General features: G+C 40.1%; 1 protein-coding gene across 1 annotated transcript; it reads right to left on the bottom strand.

The window, feature by feature from the left end:
* Positions 1-57: 57 nt before the first annotated feature.
* LOC119773672 (NACHT, LRR and PYD domains-containing protein 3-like) lies at positions 58-23,277 on the bottom strand. The gene is made up of 14 exons (XM_038270775.1): positions 23,192-23,277; positions 20,358-20,436; positions 19,497-19,634; positions 16,661-16,771; positions 16,461-16,539; positions 10,318-10,546; positions 7,309-9,112; positions 7,057-7,218; positions 6,799-6,972; positions 5,032-5,208; positions 2,970-3,143; positions 2,710-2,883; positions 2,309-2,355; positions 58-727 (listed from the first exon to the last, which is right to left on the bottom strand). The coding sequence occupies exons 2-14, from the start codon at positions 20,426-20,428 to the stop codon at positions 177-179; spliced, it is 3,891 nt and encodes a 1,296-aa protein (XP_038126703.1). The 5' UTR covers positions 20,429-20,436; positions 23,192-23,277; the 3' UTR covers positions 58-176.
* Positions 23,278-27,976: the final 4,699 nt, after the last annotated feature.

Below are 27,976 nucleotides of genomic sequence, written 5' to 3'. Positions count from 1 at the left end.
ATGGATGAACATAGGAAGGGACACATGATTTAGCTTAAACATGTTTTACTTAGAGAAGTTTAACTGTTCACACAGAAAAGAAGTTTCATTTGTTTAATAAGTGTATATTTTAGATGTTAAATCAACTTTTTTTATGTTATTGATTGTATTGCTGTCATATTTACAGTGGGGCAGCGTTAAGCTGTGGGTTTGCTTGAATCTGCTGAACACAAAGACACTGATGCTCCAGTCCACAAACCAAAGCCGGGATAAACGGGTTCAGTGAAGGTGGTGCTGAAGGTGTGGAGGTGAACCAGCGTCTCGGAGGAGGCGCAGTAGAAGGAGAGAGTTCCTGCGAGGAAGTCCAAAAACACTCCGATTCTCTGGCTTTTAGAAAGAGGAGGGATGTTGGTTTCTCTGTTAACATGCCAGGCAGACAAACCAAAGACATCAGAGCACTCCAGAGCCCAGGACTGATCGTTCCTCCCAAATCTGCAGTCCTCTCTGTTTCCTCTTCGCCCGATTCCTTTGTAGCTCAGCGAGATGAGAACTCCTCCCTTCCACTCCACCTCCCAGTAACAGCGACCAGTCACTGCGTTTCTACACATCAGCTGCCAGCACTGCTGGAATCTGTGAGGATGATCCGGGTACGGCTGCTCCTCTTCCCCCATGCTAAACCTGGAGTCGTTGTCAGAAAGTCTGAGTTTTCTGTTGACTGAATTCATGTCCACTTCAAGTTCACAGAAATCTGATAAAAAAAGAAGAAAATCAGGGTCCTTTAAATACTTATACTTGTAATAGAATTAGAATTTTAGTTGAATTTAAAAGAAGTAGGAAACTTATTGGAGTTGGAAAGTACACAATAAAACCTTTCCTTGTTTGGTCGGAAAATTTAGATTCCTATTCATTTCCGATTTTATATATTGATTTACATCGGTATACCTAGTTGGACGAAGTACTCGACTATAGTACTTGGGGTGAGGTTTGGATACTCATAGTCAAATCTTACTCAACTAGAAGTAAAAGTTACTCAGTGAAACTTCTACTCAAGTTAAAGTAATCACTTCTGAAAACTGTTATGTATTTGAAAGTACATGGATTTAAAAGTACTAATTCTACAATCAGTACATTTCTACTGAGCCCCTAAAGGGATAAACTTTTGCGACATCCCGCAATACTTTTGCGGGATGTCGCAAAAGTTTATTTTTTGCGAGATCTCGCAATACTTTTGCGAGATTCCACAATACTTTCGTGAGATCCCGCAATACTTTTGCGAGATCTTGCAAAAGTATTGCGGGATCTCGCAAAAGTTCTTTTTTTCCCCTCCATGTCCCTTTAGGGGCTCCGTACATTTCTGTATAATTTTAGTAGGAGTAATTTTAACGAACCTGTAACTTTCAGAAACCACCTGATGTATTGACGTGTAGAACCACCTGCTATAGATTGTAAACTACAGCTTAAAAATGCTACAAAAATGAAGGACAAATATTTGATTATTATTTATTATTTAAAAACAAAGCAAAAAAAAAAAGAAAACAGGAGAGTTTTATGGTTTTCCCCTTTTGAGGCTCTGAGTTTTTGGTTTTCAGTTATCAGTTATTCTGTTTTGTTGATCTTTTGGTTTATTTTCCATCTTATGTTTAAGCAGTCTTTGGTTGCTCTCTGTTGCCCCCTTGTGGCTGTTTAATTTCCCCTAGCTCCCTTCTGGTCGCTTCCATCCACACCTGCTCCCAATCTGCTGATTAGCCTGGTCTTTGTTCAGTCTCTCTTTAAACGCCTCAGGTTCAGTCAATGTTTGCTGGTTCCTTGTTGATTATTAGGTGCTTCCTCGTCCCTGGATCACCACGTGAGTTTCCTTGATATTTGCTGGTTTTAAGTTTTCAATATTTTTTGTGTTTTTGGATGTTTGCCTCATTTTTTCATCATTAAACATACAAGAACTAATTTCTTACTCACTCATCTCTGCATTTAGGTCAGGCATCTCCAGAGTCGGTCCTCGAGGGCCACGGTCCTGCAGACTTTAGAGGTTTCTCTACATTTATATCTGATTAAAATGCTTTTGCTGAACTGCAATCATCAGAATCAGCTGTGCTAAAGGAAGGAAACCTATAAATCCTGCAGGGCAGCGGCCCCTGAGGAACTTTAGGCATCCCTGATTTGGGTCTTCCCCCCTTGACAGAGTCTTGATTATTCTTGCACTTTCATTGTGTCTGATTATTCCTTACTGATCGGACTTTTCATTTAACTGGCATCTATAGTTGAATACTTTTTTCCCACAGCACCTTGCTTTCTATTAAGAGACAAACTAAGTAAACCGTTTGAAACTTACACTTCCTCACATCAGGTTTTAACCTTTCCTCTCCACCATGATCCAACCTGCAGAGAAAATAGAACCACCATAAAATCACTGCGTGGATGATGTCACCTATAAAGTTATGATTTTTTTTATATTTTCTACAGTAGATTGTTCAGTTTTCAAGGATATAATACCTGATATCTAAATCAGATTTTATATTATGTTTTACTGTCTACAAACATATGTTAAAAAAGCCTTAATTTGCACCAAAGCTATGTCTTATAAAGTCTAATGAGACCGGGCCCCATTGGCAGCATTAGGATCTATCTTGCTCATTATTATAACTTCCTAAAAGTCTTCAGGATTTGGTTTTTAGAGGGAACGTTTCACAATAGCAGAGCTAGATGTAATTAAAAAGAGTCTTATCTTTGTACCTGAGAGTGGTCAGTTTCCAGGGCGACAGCTTCTGATCAGAGGACAGCATCTGCTTCCCCAAAAGTCCTGGATGGTTGTAGCTCAGGTCCAGTTCTCTCAGATGGGACGGGTTGGAGCTCAAGGCTGAGGCCAGATAACTGCAACCTTTCCCTGTAACCAGGCAGCCTGACAACCTGGAGTTAAACCAAAACCACAGGTTAGTGACTTACTGACTATGAAGCAACCAAAACAGAACTGGTCCTGATGGGTTTAACCAGACCTGAGAGTTTCCAGCTTGCAGTGAGGACTCCCCAGGCCAGAGGACAGCTGCTGCACTCCTGAATCTCTCAGATTGTTGTTACTCAGGTCCAGCTCTCTTAGCTTGGAGGACTGGGAGCTGAGCACCGCTGACAGATATTTACAGCAGCTTTCTGACAGCTGGCATCCACAAAGTCTAGAATATCAAAGCATTAAATCAACAACACATCCTAGGACGGCCTAACTTGGATCAAGATAAAAAAAATTAAGTTGGGAAATCTTAGAAGATCAGGATGGTCTCACGAGGCTAGTGATGCTCATCAACCATTGACTTTTCAGTGTAAATAGCTCCTATCACTGCCCCTTCTGCTTTAGGTGTGAACTTACCCCCAGATTCCACATACTCCGTCAGCACTCCGCTCCGCTCCGCCCCGCTGACGTACGTCGTGCAGAGCGCTTGTCGTTCATGGAAATCTATGAGAGCTGTTCCACATCCACCGCTACTTCTCCGCACGTCTCCGTCCGTCACCGACAAATTACGGAGCCGAGCCATTTTTTTGCTCCGCTCCGGTCCGGCCAGGTCAAGATCCGCAATTGCAATCGCACCAAACAGGAAAAAGAACATCGACAAATTCCGGTTCGTCAAATTAAAATATAGCAGCAGCAAAACTAACACCGTTTATTTAAATGATTGGATCCAAACTATTGGTTATTCCCCAACGAGGAAGCAGATTTCTCATCCCCATCAAAATATTTATTTTATACCGAGGGACTTAAACTTTAATCAAATCCATTCAAAAGAAACTTCTTATTACAGGAATGAAAAGAGATGCTGAGTTTGGGAGTAGAGAACAAGTTCATTAAAAAAAAGCAGTTTTGAATTATCCTTATCCCCGTTACAAAAATCTACAAATATATATTTATATATTTGGGCAGAAACTGAACATATGCTGGATGATGGTGGGATTTTTTTAATATGGCATATTAAATTAAGCGCTCACAGGGTTCATACAGGAATGAGTGACTCCAATTTAATGCTATTTTAATGCTATTAGAAATGATTTTAATGCCATCAACAAGAACCATGTACACAAGTTATTAGTGTACATGAAATATGAAGGAGCTGCAAGCAGAGTTCCATGACTCCTGTATGTAAACACACACACACACACACACACACACATATATACGTATATATATATCCTCTAGCTTTTTCTCCGCCTCGAGCTTCCTTTCCGAACATACGGCTTTATGATCAGTTCCACGCAAATTAATAGCGATATAATATATCGGACGAAATTGTTTTTATAAGCATTTTTTATTAAAGAATTATGAATACTTCGATAAACATATTTAAATAATTTTAGTGCCAATTAAGGCCTTGATTTAAAGAAAAAATGAATGAATTGTTATTATTTTTAATGATCCGCGGAAACCCTGGTTCATCTCGCGCATGCTCTCTACGATCTCCAAGGAACTCAGAGCGTAGCGGATGGGACCACAGCGGCGGCTGTAGGCTTTGCTTTGCGCAGGCGGTCTGGAGCGCAGCGGGCGGAGCGGAGCGCTGACGGAGTATGTGGGATTTCAGGGTTAGCGTTATGTTGTTGTAAGCTCGTGTCACCAGCACTCGCTCTCGGCTTTTTTGGTTCTCAGTCTTGGAAACGGACAGCATGCGCGTTCATGTGTTTTGAAGGCGTGGTTTCGAGGGGTGGTCTGAAGGGAGAGGCACGGTTGTGTATATTCAAAAATACAGCCAGCAACCGTTTTTCCAAGATCTCCTTCAGCACCTTTAACTCAATGCTGGGTCAACTGAACAGACGGTAAACAGCTGATCTTTTCATTGCATACTTTTTCTCTTCTAAAATGCACTATTTTGGCAAAATTATTGATTTACACCAACAAATCAATAGATTTGGTTAAGTTGTTCTCTTCCATGGTTGCAGCAAGATAAAGTTGAGCATGGAGAAAGTTGAGTCCTAATCTAAAGCTTATGGAGTACCTAAAGAATGAGCTATAGTAGAACAATGAGCCCAACAGTCTCCGTTTAAGGTGGAAAAAGTCTCAGTAAGAAAATAGAAACCAACCCAATTGTCTCCATCTGGCAGTGTTCATTTTCCAGTCCAACAGAGAGCAGCTTCACTCCTGAATCTCCCAGGTTGTTGTTGTTGCTCATGTCCAGAGAGCGAAGGCAGCAGGAAGGAGAACTGAGAACCGAGACCAGAGCTTCACAGCTTTGCTCTGAGAGGTTACATCCAGCCAAACTGAAAAGCATCATTTGGAGATCTGAATTATTTTCAATCTACACAAAAACCTAACAAGTAGGCAAAGACAAATTCACATCCATCCAGTCGCATTCACACAATCTAACCCTTACACCCGTATGGACCAGTGCGTGTGGGCGGAGCAGAGGGCCACGCAACTCCAGCTCCCCGCACAGGAGGATATTCACGCTCACTCCAATTTTAAGAAGGTATTTTCTGACCTTTAATCTAAGTTGTAGGAAAGTCTTATTTAAATGTCAAATCATTCTGGCTTAAACATGTATATAAATGTACTCAAGAATTTAGGAAATTGTTATTCATCTTATACAGTCCAGTAAATAATACGTCAGCACGTACAACTAAATTCGGCCAATCATATATCAACGGTCATCTGTCAATCAAATGTTTCCGGTCATAGCATCTTGATTCATCTGTCGCAGCTAATATACGCAACGGTTGAAACCAGAATCCTTTCCTCTCCCATTGAGTTGCGTCCCAGTGTTCACGGGGATGGACGTCTGTGTCTTCGGCAGGCGTAGAGCTAACAGAACTGGGAGCGTTGCGAGGCAAGGGCTCAAACATGTACGGCTGGAAGCCTTCTACACCAAACCAAGCTTCTGCCGCCCTGGCGTCCTCTTCCACAACATCTTCGTCCCCGCTTTCCTCCTCTAAATAAAAAATGGATGACGGACGAGACTCATCCACGACCTCCGACACTAAACTCTCCTCCTCTTGCATGTTTCCGCTGTCCATAGCGTTCCTTGACAGTGTCGTTTCTAAGTCACCAATTTAGTGCTACTTGGTCCCAATGGAATTTCCCATTGGGAACCTGCTAGCAATAAGTTGCTAACTGGTTAACAAGATGCTTCCAAGACGCCGGCCACAACCCAACTTGCTCAAACCTTCCGCCACAACAATCCTAGCCTGGGTGCCATTCCGAACTTAGTCCCGCCCACAACATTTGAGGTCGGGAAGTTCGGTCTGGCATTGCTCAATAGTAGCGCGAGTATGCTCGCACAATATCTGGCGGGCCAATGAAATTGTCAGGGCGGGCTTTATACGATGATGGACAGATGATCAACAGTAACGTAATCAACCATGTGACCAAAGCGCGCTTGGGTGACAACAACAATGGCTTCCGCTGGAGAGTTGAGGTGAGTAGATTCTGCTATTAGGTCTGTTCTAGAAGATATCTACAGCAAATTAATTTTAAAAGAGGAACAGAGAAACGCCATCAAGGCTCATCTTCTTATTCTAGGCATGCAACTGCACGCTTTGATTTTTGTTAACAACTATGCGTTGCTTAACATACGTCACGCACTCCGTTGCTCCGTTGTAGGTCTATCCAATTGAGTGCAGAGGCATTTTTTTTCCTGGTTCGTTCAAAACACGCCCCATAATCACAGCTCTATGGAGCAGCATCAGACTCATATTCTGCCTAGAACTGAGTAGGACTACGTCAGGCTACAACAATCCCGCCACTCGGGAGAATTCAGAAATGCTACGGTTGAAACGTCCATTTCCCTACGATTTCATGGATTTGTAGTCTACATAATGACTGAAACGATTGCTCGATGTGACTCAACTTACCTAACAGTTTGAAGTTTACAGTATGGACTCTTCAAACCATTGGAAAGCTGCTGCAATCCTGCATCCTGCAGGTTGTTGTAATTCAGACTCAGACGGTTGAGCCTGGAGCTCTTTGAGCTAAGAACAGAGGAAAGAGTCTCACAGCTCCTCTGGGTCAGGTCACAGTCAGCTAACCTGGAAAACAAAAGCGACGGTGAAATATTTTAGGAATTATGTGAATAATTTCATGTTTTGCCCTGGCGACCACATGCATCATACCGTAGCGACTTCAGACTCGTCAAGCCAGCGGACAAAGCTTTCACTCCTTCATCCTCCAGGTTGTTGTTGCTCAGGTCCAATTCCCTCAGACAACAAGCCTGGGAACTAAGGACTGATGACAAAGCTTCCCAGCTTTTCTCAGAGAGGTTGCAGTCATTCAGGCTGAAAAAACAGTTGAGACCACAACTAATAAAAAGGCCATAGATTACAGAGAGGATGGTTATATCTGATGGTATTATTCCTTCCACCTACAGAGCTTTGTTGGAGGCTTTGACCACCGGTAGCATCATCAGGAGAGTCTCCTCTGAAGCAGAGTATTTCTTTAGCTCAAAGACGTCAAGATCTTCTTTTGATGACAGTAAGATGAAGACCAAAGCTGACCACTGGGCCGAAGACAGTTTTCGTGTGCGGAGACTTCCCGATCTCAGGTACTGCTGGATCTCCTCCACCAGAGAGTGATCGTTCAGCTCATTCAGACAGTGGAACAGATTGATGCTTTTCTCTGCAGACTGGCTGTCGTCGATCTTCTTCTTGATATATTCGGCCGTTTCCTGATTGGTTTGTGAGGCGTTTGTCATTTGAGTCTGCAGGCCCCGAAGAAGCCTTTGATTGGACGGCAGAGAAAGACCCAGGAGGATACGAAGGACTAAGTCCAGGTGACCGTTTGGACTCTGTAAAGCTTTGTCCACAGCAGTCTGGTAAAGTTTCTTAGGATAAGGTTTGTTTTTAAAGACTTTAGATACTCTTTGTGTTCCTTTTTTGTCATCTAGCAGGTTGACTCCAGAGTTAACGAAGGTCAGATGGATGTGGAGAGCAGCCAGGAACTCCTGAACACTCAGATGGATGAAGCAGAACAGCTTTTCTTGGTAAATCCCTCTTTCCTCTTTAAAGACCTGGGTGAAGACTCCGGAATAAACCGTGGCCGTCCTGATATCGATGCCGGAACCTGTCAGATCGGATTCATAGAAGATCAGATTTCCTCTCTGCAACTGGTCAAAAGCCAATTTCCCCAAAGACTCGATCATCTTCTTGCTCTCTGGACTCCAGATTAGATCGGCCTCCGCTCCGCCGTCATACTTCACCTGCTTGACTTTGGTATGAACGAGCAGGAAGTGGATGTATAATTCAGTCAGGTTCTTGGGCAGCTCTCTTCCCTGCCCTGTTTTTAACACATTTTCTAGAACAGTGGCGTTGATCCAGCAGAACACGGGGATGTGGCACATCACCAGGAGGCTTTGGGATGACTGGATGTGGGAGATGACCCTGCTGGCCTGCTTCTGATCCATAAATCTCTTCCTGAAGTACTCCTCCTTCTGTGCATCGGTGAACCCTTTCACATCCGTTACCACGTCGACACACGCAGGCGGGATCTGATTGGCCGCCGCGGGTCGCGTGGTGATCCAAATGAGAGCGGAGGGAAGCAGCTTTCCCACGATGAGGTTTGTCAGCAGGACATCCATGGAGGTGGACTCCGTCACATCAGTCAGGATCTCGTTGTTGTGGAAGTCCAGAGGAAGCCGACACTCATCCAGGCCGTCGAAGATGAACAGAACCTGGAATTCCTCCAACCTGCAGAGTTTAGCTTGTTTGGATTCGTTAAAGAAACGATGGACCAGTTCAACCAAACTGAACTTTTTGTCTTTCAGCACATTCAGCTCTCTGAAGGAGAAGGGGAAGATGAACTGGATGTCTTGGTTGGTTTTGTTTTGAGCCCAGTCCAGAGTGAACTTCTGCGTTAAGAATGTTTTCCCGATGCCGGCCACGCCCTTGGTCATCACTGTTCTGACGGGCTTCTCCGCATCAGAGGAGGCTTTAAAGATGTCTTCCTGTCTGATCGGCTTTTCTTCGATATGTTGCTTCCTTGACGCCGCTTCAATTTGTCTGATCTCGTGTTCTTGGTTGACCTCTCCCGCCCCCCCCTCTGTGATGTAGAGCTCTGTATAGATCTGGTTCAGGAGGGTTGGATTTCCTGCTTTGGCGAGCCCCTCAAACACACAGCAGAACCTTTGTCTCAAGTTAGATTTTAGGTTTTCTGAACATTTAGTCGCACGACTTCCTAAAATATAAAAAAAAGTCAACAAGATTAATCGAACGTCTATAGAATTTAATTTATAAACAGACAGAATATGGTTCTGTTGCAGACATATTTAACCCATTAAGCCCTAAGGGTCTTACACTGCAAAAATGATCTCTAAATGAGTAAAAAATTTCTTAAATTAAAGGTATTTACCCTTAATTTGAGCAGGTAAATAAGATGATTTGCCAATGGAATTAGTATTTTTACTCTTTAAATAAGGTATCTAGATAAAATGCACTTGAAATAAGACAATGCAATTGTTTTTTCTTATTTTAAGTGTAAATTGTCTTGTTCCATTGGCAAAGTGTCTCACTTAAATCCTTAATTCAAGAAAAAATGCACTTATTTTAAGAAGAAATTACTTATTTAGATTTCATTTTTTTGCAAGTTCCGCATGAAATTACATAAACTGCAAAAATATTAATCAATATTAAATCAATACAAAATATTAATTAAGTTAGTAATTATTTCTTAAAATAAGAGGATTTTTCCTTAAATTGAGCCAGTAAGTGAGACACTTTGCCAATGAAATAAGAAGATTTACATGTAAAATAAATTAAAAAACAACCGCAGTCTCTTATTTCAAGTGCATATTATCTAATTATCTTATTTTAAGGGTAAAAAAGCTCATTCCATTGGGAAATCATCTTACTTTCCTGCTTAAATTAAGGTTAAAAACACTTATTTTAAGACATTTTTACTAATTTGCAGAATGTTCTTGCAGTGTATGTGAATTAAAGCAAGTAAAGCTCCCGAAGTATAAATTGGAAATCCGATTGTTTGTATTTGTATGACAGAAAGGCATTGGGGAATATTTTCCAGGTGGAACCACTATTTTAAATGTCACCATGTCTGATTAAACAAAACAAATTTAAAAGAATTTAGCCTCGCCAAAATTCTTTCCAACATAAACACTGCAAAATCCCATGAAACTTTGTAGAAATGTGTAGATCCACATCTTGACTATAACTCAAGCATTTTAAATCTAATTTTATTTGTTTACACTGCTATGAAACAAAAAGTATTTGTGAAAAAATTATTTGGAAACATGTAGAATTTTTAAAGCCCCATTTTGAAAGGTGTGTGGATGAAACACCATGTGACTGTGTTTTGGCCACTTCTATAAATAGATACCGGGCTTAAGGAGTTGATAAAATATAAACTGTGAAATCAGATGCTCTTACTGTTCCAAAGGCAATCAGCCAGATCACCTTTCCTCATTCTTCTCAGAAACTGCAGAGCAAGTTTGAGAAATGTGTCGCTGCTACGCTTCGCCTGCTCTTCGTCTTCAGTGCTCCTCACGCCTTCCTTCTTCCTCTGACTTTCTGAAGCCTCTGAGGAATCACAGCTCAAAATCGTCTGAAACTTCTGCAGCTCAGCCTTCATGAAAGTCCAAAGGTTTTCCTCAAGGAGCTGGAAACGACAAATGATCAAATGATTTTCATTGACAATACAGCAGAATGAGGAAGCTATCTTTAAACTGCAGTTGTATTTTTTTTATTGAGCTTTGCTTAATGGTGCAAATCTGTAGTGGTCTTTGGGGGAAAGGTGGCGGTAGACCCAGGACAGGTGCTCAGCCAATCACAGGTCAATAAAAAGAAACAAAAGACAAATGCACACGTTAAAACTTGGAATACTTAAAATACTTGTCTTTAAATACACTAGGCATCTATAATTCTCCATTAGGAGAATTATAGAAGTACGGCACGCCAGTGGAAGTGTTATTCGGGAAGTTTAATCCTCAGCAGTTTCTTATCTTTGAAGCATCAGCAGATTAAAATCATGAGGTAAATGTTGTTTTTTAAACCTGTTAAACCACCTGCAACGGTTTAACAAGTTTCCAGGACCCGCGTGACCCTGTTAAACCATCACTATGAAATATTAAACAGGAGCATCGGGCGGAATAAAACCCAAAAGGCGTTTATAACACCAAACCAAAAACACTGCATAATTGCACCATATATATTAATACTCGGAACTTTCATATCAATGTACTTTTTTGCAGCATGTTTTTTCTCCTACATGGTTTACATTTGACCACATTTGTTTACTGCTGCCCTTCATGGAAATGTTCATTTACTGTTTGAAAGCTGTACTAAATTAAATTTCTTTTTGTTTGCACTCTGTGCACTGAAAAAATCTAGAAATAAATGAAAAATCCTTAGATTAACTGTTTTTACACTTACTTTTCGTAGGTAAATAGGATGAATTACCTACACTATATTGCCAAAAGTATTTGCTCACCTGCCTTGACTCACATATGAGCTTAAGTGACATCCCGTTCCTAATCCATAGGGTTCAATATGACGTCGGTCCACCCTTTGCAGCTAGAACAGCTTCAACTCTTCTGGGAAGGCTGTCCACAAGGTTTAGGAGTGTGTTTATGGGAATTTTTGACCATTCTTCCAGAAGCGCATTTGTGAGGTCGCACACTGATGTTGGACGAGAAGGCCTGGCTCTCAGTCTCCGCTCTAATTCATCCCAAAGGTGTTCTATCGGGTTGAGGTCAGGACTCTGTGCAGGCCAGTCAAGTTCATCCACACCAGACTCTGTCATCCATGTCTTTATGGACCTTGCTTTGTGCACTGGTGCACAGTCATGTTGGAAGAGGAAGGGGCCAGCTCCAAACTGTTCCCACAAAGTTGGGAGCATGGAATTGTCCAAAATGTCTTGGTATGCTGAAGCATTCAGAGTTCCTTTCACTGGAACTAAGGGGCCAAGCCCAGCTCCTGAAAAACAACCCCACACCATAATCCCCCCTCCACCAAACTTTACACTTGGCACAATGCAGTCAGACAAGTACCGTTCTCCTGGCAACCGCCAAACCCAGACCCGTCCATCAGATTGCCAGATGGAGAAGCGCGATTCGTCACTCCAGAGAACGCGTCTCCACTGCTCTAGAGTCCAGTGGCGGCGTGCTTTACACCACCGCATCCGACGCTTTGCATTGCACTTGGTGATGTATGGCTTGGATGCAGCTGCTCGACCATGGAAACCCATTCCATGAAGCTCTCTGCGCACTGTTCTTGAGCTAATCTGAAGGCCACATGAAGTTTGGAGGTCTGTAGTGATTGACTCTGCAGAAAGTTGGCGACCTCTTCGCACTATGCGCGTCAGCATCCGCTGACCCCGCTCCGTCAGTTTACGTGGCCTACCACTTCGTGGCTGAGTTGCTGTCGTTCCCAAACACTTCCATTTTCTTATAATACAGCTGACAGTTGACTGTGGAATATTTAGGAGCGAGGAAATTTCACGACTGGATTTGTTGCACAGGTGGCATCCTATCACAGTTCCACGCTGGAATTCACTGAGCTCCTGAGAGCGACCCATTCTTTCACAAATGTTTGTAAAAACAGTCTGCATGCCTAGGTGCTTGAATTTATACACCTGTGGCCATGGAAGTGATTGGAACACCTGATTCCAATAATTTGGATGGGTGAGCAAATACTTTTGGCAATATAGTGTATCTTGCTCCATTGGCACTGTCCCACTTACCTCCTTTTTAAAAAAAAATTACTTGTCTAGATTTCAACGTTTTGCAGTGTGTATAAAAACTGACAATAAAAGTTGTCCAAGTTTGTTTTTATTCCTTTTTAAGATGTAAATTCTTACAAACAGGCAAGATGTAGCTACATACATTTCTCATTGCAGTAAGAAACGTAACCTTCATGCATAATTTATCTTAACATAATTAACAACTGAGCAAAGTTTGCCTGAGTTTTAATCTTGCTATTTTTGTCTTTGCCTCTCGGCAGGAAGTCATCCTGCAAACTGGACGTTTCGGACCTTCTCTCCCTGGAAGGATCAACTAAGCCTCAAACTAAGGTAGGGATTCAAACCGGAGGTTTGGATCCACTTTTCTCCAAGGCATCGTTTGAGTTTCTCACTGAGCAAGGGATTCATCTGCACCACAGTCTGTTTAAGTAGCGCAGGAAATCTGAGTGGCAGTCAGTGTCTCCGTTCTCCTACAAACAACCGCATTCTGGGTAAACCCTTTCCGCCCTCCACAGAATAAGACAAACACTGGAACACCCCACACCGACTGGAGTCACAGAGTCAACCACTTTTCTGGAAACGTGAGTCTGCAAACCATTTCTCCTCTTCAAGTTCGAGAATCAATTATTCCCACTGAACCTGAACTAACCGCAGTGTCTTCCCCTCATATTTCAGTTCCGGTTGAGCAGTGTTCAGAGCAACACTGGAATCTCCACAAGCTTCTCAATAAACCTCGATAATAAAACTTTTCCCCTGGTCTCTCTGTAATGGTTTCTCTGCATTTGGTTCTGATCTTTAGTTAAATCAAGGCACATTTAGTATCTCTTTAATCAAACAAACAAATGTTGAAATATAGATCTGTTTTGGGAAATCACGAGATTGTATGTATAAGAGAAAGGAAACTTTTTCTTTGAGTTAATTGCTGAGGTACAGTCATGGCAAACCAGTTGCTTCAGGAGTTTCTTTCATTACAGACATAATAGATTAATATGTATAATCTGTGCTGACGAAGATTCTTAGTTATCCAGGTAGTAGTCATTCCAAAAAAAAAAAAAAATCCACTGGATCCACACTGGAAAAACGATCTAGAAATAAGGAAACATTTCTTAAATTAAGTGTATTTACTCTTAATTTAAGTAGGTAAAGGAGGTAGTTTGCCAATGGAATGAGTATTTTTACTCTTAAAATAAGATAATTAGATAATATGTACTTGAAATAAAACAATGCAAGTGTGTTTTCTTTTTTTTTCTTTTTTTTTTCTTTTTTTTTTTTTTTTTTTTTTTTTTTTTTTACAGTGTCCTGTCTGGCAAGGTGGCAATAAGAATAATTGTCTTGATGCCAAAAGGAGCCCAACAGATTTTACTTTCACAAGTGTAGCGGTATCGCAATTGCCATACCGCTCCACTTGTTTCATGTATATAAATTGCTTTATTATAATTATGCAGGGAGTTTTACAGTTCATATGGACACTGCAATGTAAGTAGAGCAGAAAAACAGAAGAAGAAGAAGGAAAAAGAAAAAGAAAAAAAACAGGACAAAAGATGAAAGAAAGAGGAGATAGGAAGGAGACGATGACAAAACATTTTCAGTCTGCTTCAACACCTGTAATGAGATGGAGAAAAAAAAAAAAAAAAAAAAAAAAAAAAGAAAAGCACAACCAAAAAACATGGTACGAGATATACAATAAAGCAAACACCTTGAAACTATCACTAAAGTAATATTATTAAGTCTGACATGTACTCTGTGTTACCTGAAGATATGAATGTGGGGTTTCTGTTTGGAAGTGAATCTCTAAGTACCTGAAGCCTAGCACCTGTAGTTGTTTGTGAGGGTGAACTTGTGCATGTAAAGTTTAACCATAGAAAAAAATGCTCAATAGTGGTTGTGGAGAGCCGGAGAGGCACACCCCCCAGAGCACTGAGTCCAGCGCCGGGAGACCCAAAGCCCCAGGCGCCCAAGGGGACCCCAGAAGCGAAGGCACCAAGGCGGGGCCAGCCCCGGAAACCAGACCCCACCAAGGCAGGAGGAGAGACAGCCACGAGGAAGCCCCCCAGCCACCGCCATGCCGGCGCCCCGGGGAGCCGCGGGGACGAGTCCGCGGGCCCCGCCGGCAGCCGGCCACCCCGAAGTAGGGCCGGGCGCCGAACACCAGCCCCCCCACGGCGCCGACCGAAACGCCCCAGCCCCACAGAGCACCGAAACACGCCCCGCCCCCCCGCACCAAGCCCCGGCGACCGGCCGCAACACCCACCGCGACCGCACCACCCAGGAAAACACTAAGACGGCCCCGCCCCCGGCCGGGGCCCATGCGCATCCGCCGCGAACCGGCCACGAGCGCCGCGGGACCCCCCCCAAAACGCCCCCCCGGCCAAAAGCGCAGCCCCACCCCACCAAGACCGATGCCAACAGCGCGCAACGAAACACACCGCGCACAGAATCAGCCCGAGAGCAGAAAAGCCGCCCGGCGCAAAACCGCAAGAGGAGCAGACCGCAGCCGGCGCAACCACCCCCCCCAGCAGCCCGAGGGGCAGCACAAAGCCAGAGCGGAGCGAACCGCGCCGCCCCCCCACCGGACGATGCCAAAGCAGCCCAGCCACGTCCGCCACCCCCCCCGCAGCCCGCACCAGGCCCCAATTGTGTTTTCTAATTTTAAGTGTAAATTGTCTTGTTCCATTGGCAAAATGTCTCTTTTACCTCCTGAATCCGAGAACAAATGCACTTTTTTTAAGAAAAAATGACTTATCTAGATTTCCTTTTTTTTCTCCAGTGCAATAAGGGTGGAACCATGGGCGATTCTAGAGAGGGGCCAATGGGGGCCAGTGCCCCTGCAGATCACGTCCTGGCCCCTGTTATGGCCCCTGAACTGAAGACATAAAACTAAGAGAAATTCTAATGATGACCTGCGCTGGAACAGACATAGTTACTGATAGGTCCAAAGGACCTATTTCACTTTTTTTCTTCACAAATTCTGTTTTGCTAATTATTTAAAAACAATAAGGTGATAGCTTCAGTGGTACTGAGATAGGATCCCAGTTTTCATCCGTTAAAAGTTTTTTTTCAAAACAAAATACTCAAATTTTTTACAGCTGAATTTTTCAGTTTTATTGAATTCTTATTCAGATTTTATAGAAAATGGTAACTTTAAAAATATGTAAAATTCCTAAATTATGAATGTACATTTACCTAAGACATAGAATTTTAATTAAACCTAATTGAATAGAAATTTCACTGCATGCAGCTCTCTTAATATATTTGAATCCCTTGCCCTGTTTTTTTATTTCATGCTTTTCTGGGCCCCCATGAAAACATGCTGGCGGGGGGAGGGGGCCAGCATGTTTTAGCCAGCATGCATTTAGTCTAGAACCGCCACTGAATAACGTATGCCTATTCTATTCAAATTTCTCTATCTGCAAATGAGTCGGTTTTATGTGTCGTCTTCTCAATACAGAGGGCCCCCTGCCTGTCCTTGCCTAGGGCCCCATTTCCTATGTCCGCCCCTGGCTCATCAAACCATGTTTCAGTGTTAAAGGGCTAAAAATAGGATATTTTAAACATATTTTTGATTAAAAACTTCAAAAATGTCTCTTTAAATGTGATTATCCATTAGTCTGCAGAAGCACGTGTCTTAATCGTGTCAGGCTTACCTGTCCGCAGGTGGGTGGAACCCTTTATCTTAGTGTTTCTATGGGGACCAATTTCACAACATTGTTCTGAATGGCTTCAAGATCAAGACTTGGAAGACCTTGGAAGCTAATTTAACTTTCTTAAATCCAGCTTTTGCCTAAATAGATTTAAAGAAGGCTGTTATTGAGTGTTTTTCTTTTTTCTTTACCTTAAATACTGCATCCAGTTCTCTTTGATGCTGAAGGACAGAGGGATCACTGCCCTCACCTTGGACCTCCTGGTCGACACTAACACACAAAAAAAAAAGATTTAATGCAGATTCAATCCTAAAAAAAACACAGATAGAAAATAAAAATGTGGTCTTCTCTTAAAATACGACTCTCTTTTCTTATAAAATCAACCATTTACCTCAGATTTACAGACTGATCTCTGTCTTTGAACTGTTTTTCAACCTTCATAGATTTTTTTTTCATTGTGCGAAAACTGGGTGGAGGAGAGCTGGGTGTTTCCGGAGACATCCTGTAAGAGTCACAGAAAAAATATTTAAAAAAACATATGTTGACGTTTTTTGTAATAAAAAAGTTGTTTTTTAACCCATCCAAGCTACAAGTCATCTGATGGATGCCTGAGGTAATGTGTTTTTTATTTACTTTAATAAAAAAAGAATCAAAAAGGATAAGAGTGAAATGTTATTTTATTTTACATATCTGACACTTTCTCTTATTTGTACGGTTATCTTTTAAGATAATTTAATATATAATAAGGGAATTCCACAAGGTTCATTACTCAGATGTTTTCTTTTTACCTTAACCTATAGCTGGCATTAATCAGTTTCCTGCTCTACCACATATATGCTCAATTTATGATAAATTATATTGATAAAAGAACACAGTGTAAAAATTAGCCATCAGGGGCACTATTGTAATGATTTTTTTTAGTTTAACAGGTTTATTAAGGAGTTCAAAGGGTTGGATTCGGGGAAACTCGGAGAGCTGGTGAACCGGACGATTACGGAGAAAGGTTTATTTCCAGAATCCAGTTGGTGTGGGTTTTTCCAGAGATTGAGGGGCTCGTTGGAGGACAGACAGGTCTTTGGTTTGGTTGTTTCCTGAGGAGCAATGGGGCGGACTGCCACTTAGATTTCCTGGAGAATTTGAACGGATCGTGTGGTGATGAATCCCCTGCTCAGTGTGAAGCACAAACGATCCTTCCAGGGGGAGAAGGCCAAACATCCAGAATTCAGGATGACTTCCCAAAACTGGCAAACACTCTGGCGTCGAGGTAGTGACAGTCCACCGCTTAAGAAGTCCTCAATGATGAGCCAATCAGTAATTGTAATGATTAAAGGCGGGTATACTAGGGATGCACGATATAATGGGCCCCCTATCGGTATCGGCCTTAAAACTGAATATCGGACATCGGCCGCCCCACCGATATTTAACCCGATATTTGATCAGCTTCTGAGTTTCTAAAGTCTAAAAAAAAATAAAAAATACTACTTCTTCTTCTTCCTCAAAAACTTATTTTTTACAGACTTAAAAACTTCTAAAGATGAGGGAAAAAATATTGATCCATTAAAATATCCCAATATCTTCATATGCTGATATATTGCCATTTAAAAACACCATATCAATCTCTTTTACTAATGAAATATTGCTATATGTCATCGTTATGCTACGAAATCCCCCGAAAATTCACCAAATGTTGCCATATTTTTATATGTTGATATATTGACGCGGTATCGATCTATTTTACTAACAAAATCTCACAAGAATTTGCAAAATATCACGAGAGTTTGTAACAGAACGATGAAATTTCACCAGATTTTGAAAGTAAAATAGATCGATACTGCGTTTTTAAAATCTATTTGATATCAGCATATGAAAATATATTTGAGTATATTATTTTTCAAAGTGTCAGAAATGGATAACAAAACTGCTATTTTCAATGACTACTTATTTTTGTCCAGCTTTAACATCGGTATCGATATCGGTTATCGGCTACATGAGTTTTAAAATATCGGCATATCGGATATCGGCCAAAATCCCAATATCGTGCATCCCTAGGGTATACACCATATTTTTTCAATCGTTGCACGCAGCTACAGCTCACACTGTACGACGAAACCACAGGGTTTAAAAGTTCACGGCTCATGATGTATGTTCTCACGCTATGCGGCACGACGCTCTGATGCGATCTACCTGCTCAAAAACCATGTCGCACTCAGCTCCGCAGTGAGATGGCGCTACTCGGACTCGTCTATCTGGAAGCCAAACGAGTAGAAGAGGAATATGATGCTCATTAGAGTGAAACGCGCTGCCTTGGATATTTGTGCAATTTTGTGCTGAAAGCCCTAAAAAGAAAAGACAACGACGTATTCGGACAAAGACATAGCTGAGCAAACATGGCTACTTCAGTCTGTCAATTTTACAGAAAGAACTCCATTTCACTCGCACCCTTGGCATGCTGCTGTGTTTTCGTCTGAGATGAAGAAGAAGAAAAAGAATCCTTCCAAAAAAGTTTAAAAAATCAATCCACTGGACTTTGTTTCCAAGTTTTAGGACGTTTTTCTTCCCATCCAGGAAGCTTTTTCAATTCAAAATGTCCGAGCGATTTGCCCAAGATGGCCGACTGGTTTTTAAACATGTGTGATTTTTTCCCTACGCATGATTCCTGATCAGGAGGTGGTCATTAGAGGCTGATCGCCCTTCGTTACACCCTGCACACGACACGACGCACAATCCGGCTGAAAGTCGGCCTGATCCAAAAATTTTTGCACGACTGGAAGGACTGGGTTGTTTACTTTTGCTGTCTCCTTTTTGGAAACACAGGAAGGAGCAATCAGCTAAGTGAGCTTAGTACGAAGCATAGAGAGGAAAACAAGAAGAAAAGGGACAAGAAGAGAGGGACAAAACCTAGAACAAATAATGGATGTCTATTCTATTATCATTTATCTATCTGTAGAATGGATCTCTGTCTTCTCAATTCAGAGCCACATGTCTTTGCTTAGGGCCCCACATTTCCCAAATCCACCCCTGCAGCAGATACAAGACAGAGGCGGAACTAGGCGTTTAAACTCATGGTTTTGCTTGTTTAATTAATGCTAAGTGTTTTTATACTAAAGTTACCAAACATGATCACTTGGACGATAAAGGAATAAAGAAAACTGCATATGAGACAAATAACAAAGTAAAATATTAGGTTTAACAAACACAACTTCAACTGAAAACATGCAGAAACTTACTGGGCTTCTAACGAAGGTGACGATTTGAATTCGGTTAGTCGGTTGAGAGATTTCTCACTTTTCAAAGCTTCACCTTGAGGTTGAAATCCAGGTTCTGGTGCAGCTTCAACACTTTCTCTTTCCTGCTTCTGCTTGAAGCTTCAAAGCAAAAAAAAAGTAAATTTGGGTTTGCAAGACATGTTTGGTTCTTTGACTGCTAAACTTTCACACACAGAAGAGTCAAAGAAAGTGAAAGTTTATTTTGCATCAATTTAAGCATCTATGAAACTGAAGGAAACTTGTTCAAGAGCTTTGATCCAATAGTTTCAATTCAATTCAGTTTATTTCTATAGCTCCAATTCACATCATGTCATCTTTCCAGTTCACCAGATCATCCAGTCAGATTGATTCAAAGTTTTCTATCTAAGGAAAACCAGCTGATTGCATCGACTCATTGACTCTTCAGCAATCCCTCACACTAAGCATGCTTGTAGCGACAGTGGAGAGGAAAAACTCCCTTTGAACAGGAAGAAACCTCCAGCAGAACCAGGCTCAGTGTGAGCGGCCATCTGCTGAGGCCCACTGGGGTTCAAGGAGACAGAAGCAGACATAGAAAAAGAAGCATAGATACAAAAGGCAACTGTCAACCAGCTCCACAGGCGGCCCCGTCCAGGAAACACACAGCCAGGCAGACGAGCTCCGAGCCAGCTCCCATGTCAGAGGATGAAGAGAGCACATCCAGTTAGTCACAGTCAGAGAAACAGGACTAAAAAGGTTCTGTTTTACACACAGGTAGCTCTGAGTATTAGCTGCTGTAATTTAGTCAGAATGGTGCCGATCATTCAGAGCAGAGTTACAGACATTAAGAGATCATGATCTCACCTCTGAGCTTCATCGTGGCCCTCATCTTCCACAGCAGCGGCGGTTTTAGGTGACAGCTTTCCAGCACTCATTATTCCAACTTTATCACAAAGATATTAACATAAAGTCAGGGGTAAACAATTAAAAATCAGCAGGGTGCGAATGAAGAAAATCATCAACCAGTAAAGGTCAGGAGACATTTTTAACCCTGTAATGCCAAATGTATCATATTTGATACACACGGTTTCTGAAATGTTTTGCATCTGACACCTTTTGCATAATTTAATGGTAGAAACTTTGCTGAAAATCCTATTGTACACAATCAGATATACCTGATAACATCCAGTAGAAGACTACACAAAAAATAATCTTGACTTATCGCATAGTAATAAATTATTAATATCAAAAATGTATTTCTGTTTTTTCTTTTTAAATATTTTGTTAAAAGGGCAAATAACCAAAAAAAAGTAATTTTCTGTTTTGTTTTATTCTTGGATTGGGCTTCAAAGGGTTAATTATAATCCGTTACTTTAACAGAATTTAACACTGAAATAAAATGAGGTTTTTATGCATCCATGTTATATATTGACTTTTTAATTAAAACGATATAAAAAATAAAAATTTAAACTTTTTCCTATTTAAAATCTAAAGTGTTTTTTCAACTAGAGAACAACAATCATTCAGTTTGATACATAGACAATTTCCTGATTCCCATATTTTCTCAAACACTTGAACTGGTCGTTTATTTTCTTTCTTTTTTCTGTCTTAATGTTGGCAGTTGGCTTTAGGCTTTAAACCTGGGTTTAACCGGAGACTAAGCCATTCTCAAGCACATATCAAGGAGCTCATTTTGAGCCTGGATCCAGATTTATTGTTGATTCTGTTCATGGTGGAGAATCCTGCTTCACAGCAGCAGGTTGAGCCAAACATCCTCTAAATGTGCAGGGTCATCTTTGAGCACGCCATTTCACTTTTCTTTCACCAGTTCACCGCAGTTCTTCCAGCAGTCCACACTTTCTCTGCTCTCTTTTTCTCATGGTCTTCTCCTTCTTTCCCATCGCCCGGCTTGCCATAGGTTTGCCTGCTGGGTCTAAAAGTAGCAGCAGCAGCAACCCAGACTGACAGCTCATTGGCTCATTTGGATCACGTGCAGCCTGGAGCCGGACGCTCCCCAGGGCTTTACCGTATTAACAGGAGAAGAGGCGCAAGTGAATTTAGACACTGTTGTTGGAAAATATGCGGTAATTTATAAACGTTTTAAATCAGTTGGGTCCGGATCCAGACTGCGGGCCGCTAATCCGTGACCTCTGCTTTCCAGTTAACATCCGACTAAACTTTTTTGTGATTTTATGACTAAATCTAATTCAGGTTGATCATAATGATTGAACTCTGGAATAAAGAAAACATCCAGTTCGCTGCTTCTACTCTTAAACTTAATTTAGTTATTTAATTTTGGGGCTGCAGCTAACGATCATTTTGTAAATCGATTAATCTCTTGATGATTTTTTTCAATTAATCAATTAATAATCGGACAACAAAAGATTCTTTTTACTAAATCAAACCCGGTTAAACTAAAAGGTTTTCCACTTGAGGAATTTTGCAGAGACCAAACTGACTGATGAGAATTATTTATTTCTTTCTTTTAAATCTTAAATGCAAAATCTTTATAAATTTCTTTAAAATATTGTTAAAATTCCTGCTCTATGCGAGTCGCTCTGTCAGCTAAATGCGTGTTTTTGAGTTTCTATGCTCCAGTTAATGATTAATCGATTATTAGTTGACGATTATTTAAACAATTGATTAATCACCATTTATTGTTTCAATGTATTTATTGTTTTTCACTTATAAAACTTTGCTTGACTGTCATACATTATATCACCACATCTATATATTTGGATCACGTGCAGCCTGGAGCCGGACGCTCCGGAGGGCTTTACCGTATTAACAGGAGAAGCGGCACAAGTGAAGTTAGACACCACCGTCGGACAACATGCGGTAATTTATAAATGATTTAAATCACGTTGGGTCCGGATTAGCCAGCAGGTGGTTCCGGATCCGGACCGCGGTCCACTAATCTGTGACCTCTGGACTAACTTATCATCTACGGTCAAAGGTTTACATTCAGCAGGGCATTAAGAGCAATCAGTAAACCCTTTAAGTCAAACACGTTTTTATTAACCTGGACTGACTGCAGCTGAACGGGACATTTAATAGGAGCCACTCATTTTCCTCTGAGATTAAACATTAAATAGGGTAAAATTAAAATGCTTTCAGGGTTAAAATGCAACAAAAGTAAACGCTTTGACAGTCAGTTTGAATAACTTAGACTCGACTAGAAAGAAAGTTTTAGGGTAGTTATGACATTTCCTGCATGTTTCATTAATAATCTTAACAGTGACTGGAAAAAATCTAAATCTAGATGAGTCATTTTTTCTTAAAATAAGTGCATTTGTTCTTGGATGAGGAGATAAAAAAGAAATTTTGCCAACGGAACAAGACAATTTACACTTAAAATAGGAGAAAACACAATTGCATTGTCTTATTTCAAGTGCATGGTATCTAATTATCTTATTTTAAGAGTAAAAATACCAATCCTATTGGCACACTATCTCATTTACCTACTCAAATTAAGAGTAAATACACTTAATTTAAGACATTTTCACTTATTTTTTTATTGTTTTTGCAGTGCATCACATTGGTTTAATGATCTTTGATCATTGAGCTTTACACTTTTTGCAGCAGTCAAATTTACATAAAAAAGCCAAACTTCCTTTAAACTCCACAGAAATTTATAAATGCGATCCAAGCCAACCAGATAAAAAGACATTTAGTGACGTATCTGCAATGATCCTTACCTGCTGCTCCCACTGAAAGTCGATGTTTTCTAACCTTAAATCAGCTGGAGACATGGAGAGACAATGCTGCTTATCGTGTGCCACTCTAGGTGGCCTAAGATAAAATCAGAATAGAACAGAAAACCAGTTTTTCTGGTCATGATCCAAGGAGGAGCCTGTAGAAAACACTTCCAGTAAAGCTTGACAACCGTGACAAGTGGAAACTCCGTCGTTTGGAGCCAAAAAAGCCTAAATTATTGGCCTGTAATGGAAAAAATAACTTCCTGTGAAATATGTAGATTTAAAGGAATAGTACACCCAAAACATGATTAGCCTTCATTTTCTACTCACCCCCATGCTGAACAATACTCTGGAGTACTTTTTTGATATCTCAAATGCATCTGGAGATCTGGGAGGCTTCTTGCTGTCTGCTGACATTCAAATAATGGAGGTCTATGGTGACCGAGGCAGAAAGGTCCATAAAAGTCCAGAAAAACGTGTCAATATTCCTCCATACTGCTCGTCCAATGTATTCCAAGTGTCCTGAGTGGGTAGCGTCCATAATTTACTTGAAACAAAGTCATTTAGAATGTTTTTAGAGCATAAACAGTAGTGTATAGGATTTCCTAAAAGCGCTTTCACAAGTCTACGGAAACCGCGGCAGACCAAACCAGACGAAAGTGCGCATTCAGCGTCTGCTCTGCCGATAATGCAAGTGTAGAAGAAGAAATGTGCTGTTTACCTGTGCAAAGAAAGAAACAACGAAAGAAAAATGTCTGAGGACTTCAGTGTTGAGGAAGAGCATGAGTTCTTTGCCGAGCTGAATGCGCACTTTCATCTGGTTTGGTCTGCCGCGGTTTCCGTAGACTTGTGAAAGCGCTTTTAGGAAATCCTATACACTACTGTTTATGCTCTAAAAACATTCTAAATGACTTCGTTTCGAGTAAATTATAAACGCTACCCACTCAGGACACTTGGAATACATTGGACGAGCAGTATGGAGGAATATTGACACGTTTTTTGTGGACTTTTATGGACCTTTCTGCCTCGGGCGCCATAGACCTCCATTATTTGAATGTCAGCAGACAGCAAGAAGCCTCCCAGATCTCCAGATGCATTTGAGATATAAAAAAAGTACTCCAGAGTGTTGTTCAGCATGGGGGTGAGTAGAAAATGAAGGCTAATCATGTTTTGGGTGTACTATTCCTTTAATAAAGCAATGATACAGAAATCAAATCATGTTGGTTTGATTTCAACAATGGTTATTCTGGCCTTAAAATTTAGAAAAATAAAGAAGGTAGTAAAGATGCTGTTAGTAAGCAGGTCTACAAAAGTTTAAATGAATCAGCTCACACATTTTCACATATTTATTCTCTGTATAGTAAAGAGGTTTTTTTTTTTTTTGTTGCTGATGTGAGAACATGTTTGCTATACTTATAGAACTTTGACTGAAATTATTATTTGGGTATTTCCTGCATGCAAAAACCTTTCTAGCTTCTTCCACAAGGATATGGGATATGTCTTTTATTCACCAACTTCTTTACTGCTTAAAAACAAAACAAAATAAAATAAAAACTGAACTAATCTGTAAAGGTTAAAGTGATCTTCAGCTGAATTTAATGAATGAAGTAGTTTGAATGTCAAGTCGAAAGACCTTCCGTAGTTGATTAAACATTTAGAAATTTAAATCACGACTCAAACACCAACTAAGTGACTTAATGATGTAAAAAAAAAAAAAAAAATCTCCAGCATTTTACTGTTGTCTTTAAAAAAGCAACACTTTTCCTCTAGAGCCTGAGTTACATCCAGTAAGCAACAGTCCTAATAAATTCAGATTTTTTTATCCAGATTATTTTAAATCAAGGTTTAGTGAATTTGTCAATTTTTAAAATCTCACTTATTAAATCTATATACATTTTTGTTTTCCTTGGTAATATTATTATTATTATTTCTATTATAAGATATAGTATGATATTATATGATATAGAATATATTATAAGAATTTCATATGTGTCATATAGAATATAGTACTATTTATTTGCAAACATTTGATTTCACAGGGGGGTTAGTTCAATATATTTATGAAGTATTAATTTAGTGGTAGGCTATACTTTTACTTTTGAGTTCTAAAATATATATGTATCTATAAAGTCTCACTTGTTATTTGCATTATTTTAGATTTGAATTGATATATCTAGATGTTTCAATCTTAATTAGTGCCAGTTAGTCACTACTAGTATTAATTGCATTCCTTTTTCATTAAACAACTGAAACAATAAAATAAAATATAACATTAGAAAGTAAGCAGAACCTCAATATTCTCAAAAATCAGCATTAAAGTTTGGTTCCTTTCTCCCCCATATTTTCTCTTCTTCCATTCATTACGTGGTTATTCTCCACCATCTCAGCCGTAAATCGACTGCTGAGCAACTTTTTTTTTTTAAAGTAAAGAGTTTAAGATTTTTACAGATGGGAAAACAATATTTTACCACATTAAGATTTATCTCCATAAACATTTATTAATAATGTTGAGATTATACTTAACACATTAACTTAACATCATTGTGTTACCATAGCAATGACTACTTTCCTTATCCATCGGAGGGAAAAGGGTTTCCCTTTCTTATTTCTAAATATCATTTATGCTGAGATACTGCAGTTACTACATTTAAAACTAGGCTACGAAACTAGTCCCAATTTAAAAAAAAAATTTAAAGGGTAATTTTTTTTAAGTCTTTGTTTTTATACTACTTTGCCACTAGAGGCACTGAAGTAAAACCTCAAAAACTAAACTAAAGGCTTTAATTTTCTAATGTAAAGCCAGAGGCCTAATCTCCAAACATCAATATCCTAATTTCTAAACTACATTTTTTCAAAGTAAAATTTGAGACAAACAACGGAACACATTCCTCACCTACTTAACTCTAAGAGTCAACCAATTCTCTGGAAATGTGAGTCTGCCAACCATTTCTCCTCTTCAAGTTCGAGAATCAATTCTCCCACCGAACCTGAACTAACCGCAGTGTCTTCCCCTCACCTTTCAGTTCCGGTTGAGCAGTGTTCAGAGCAACAATAGAACCTCCACAAAACTTCTCAATAAACCTGTTAAAGTTTTTCCCTTGTCTCTCTGGACTGGTTTATCTGCATGTGGGTCTGAGCTCTTGATAAAATCATGACACGTGGTATGTGGCTTTCATATCCAACTTCAATATTTATGAACAATTTAGAATGAATTACAGTGGTGACCCTTTTTTTCATTTGCTTTTTATGGCAGGAGAAACAAAACAAATAATTTTAAAAAAGACTTTTAATTTTTGTTTTTTCTCACTTGCCTTTCAGGGCCTCCGTACAATTTAGGGATCATTAACTGGTCTTAATTCTTTTACCTGATATACAGTGTATTAACACTAGATGGCACCGAAATAACTTCTGTTGTTCTGATTCGATCTGCTTAGGTATAAAAGCATAAATAGAACTGAATAATAGTGCTAACCATTAGAGTAAAGACAAATACAGACAGAGAAACACTATTTACAGTTTTTATTGTACATAGATTTCCACACAGTGTGTTATTAAATGAGTACAAACATTAATATCTGGCAAAAATAATTGCATCTAGCTGTTTATTTTGGATATTGTTAAATAAAATTTCAGATAAGATACTGTTTCTGTGTTAAAATGTATTTTATATTAGAATAAAATAATTCGTAGTGTTGTTCTATTTTATGATGCCAACTGTAATTATTGTTTAGCCCAATATATGAGGTACAGTCGTCACTGCACTGGATCACATGAACAACGCCGCTGAGCTTCGGTTTGGCTGTTCTGTCTTTAGGATAAACCACTTTTTGTCCAAGTGTGTTGTTGGGTTTCAAATGTACTGGTATGTTTTGTTTGGAAAATGTCCTTTCAAGTTGATACAACTGGAATTACAAGTCTCAGTTGTTTTCCTCTGTGTTGAATCAAAACAGATTTTGGACAGACAGGACAGATGGACTGAAAGAGGGGTCAAGTTTTCTTTGTGAAAAGAGAAAAACCATCACTGAACAGAGGGGGAGGATGAGGTTTCAGCTTCCAAGAATTCACAATTCAGTCATGGGACTCATTCCAGAGAAATCATAAGAAATCAGAATCCTTTCCTTTCCCATTGAGTTGCGTCCCAGTGTTCACGGGGATGGACGTCTGTGTCTTCGGCAGGCGTAGAGCTAACAGAACTGGCAGCGTTGCGAGGCAAGGGCTCAAACATGTAAGAATTTATTATAATCTAGAGACTATTAATAACAGGAGAGGAAATGCAGCTTCAGACTAGCTTTGAATGTGGCGACATTACGAGTACGTTTTTGTTCCAATTGCCCCACATTTATGCTGCGTGCTCCAATTGACCCCAAGTCCAGACTTTCCTGAGATCTTCTCAATATACTTGGCGAATCCATACGTCTCCATACTCGCGTTCTTGTGAATTGAGAAAGAGCCATGGACTTACTCAAACCAGAAACAGCATGGATTCTGATGAACATATACAGCACTTGCCTTTTTATCTATGCGTTTTGCTTTGATTGCTGGGTAAAATATCACAATAAATAGTGATAGTACAATATCATGATAATATCTTATTGTGACCCAAGTATCGTGACACGTCTGTATCGTAACACACATGCTGTCATGATCTGGCCTGTTTGCTCTCCCTTAATTAGTCATTCCTTTCACCTGTCGTTTTTCCCTCCCTGCCTCAATTATAATTTATTCCTCTCACCTGTTTCCTCTGGTTTATATTCAGTTCAGCCTGAGCATTCAGTGCCAGATCAT

This window comes from Cyprinodon tularosa, unplaced genomic scaffold (genome assembly GCF_016077235.1).
Source record: "Cyprinodon tularosa strain WSP-4 unplaced genomic scaffold, ASM1607723v1 ctg777, whole genome shotgun sequence".
NCBI lineage: Eukaryota > Metazoa > Chordata > Actinopteri > Cyprinodontiformes > Cyprinodontidae > Cyprinodon > Cyprinodon tularosa.
Note: the sequence above shows the minus strand (reverse complement) of the source record. Positions and strands in the feature narration are given on the sequence as shown.

Excerpts from the sequence above, each read along its gene's own strand:
- LOC119773672 (XM_038270775.1), bottom strand. The coding sequence starts at position 20,428 with ATGAGTGCTGGAAAGCTGTCACCTAAAACCGCCGCTGCTGTGGAAGAT. Across the intron at positions 3,144-5,031 it reads TGCCAGATGGAGACAATTGG|ACTTTGTGGATGCCAGCTGT; the intron begins GTTGGTTTCTAT and ends TTGATATTCTAG. Across the intron at positions 728-2,308 it reads AAAACCTGATGTGAGGAAGT|ATTTCTGTGAACTTGAAGTG; the intron begins GTAAGTTTCAAA and ends TTTTTTTATCAG.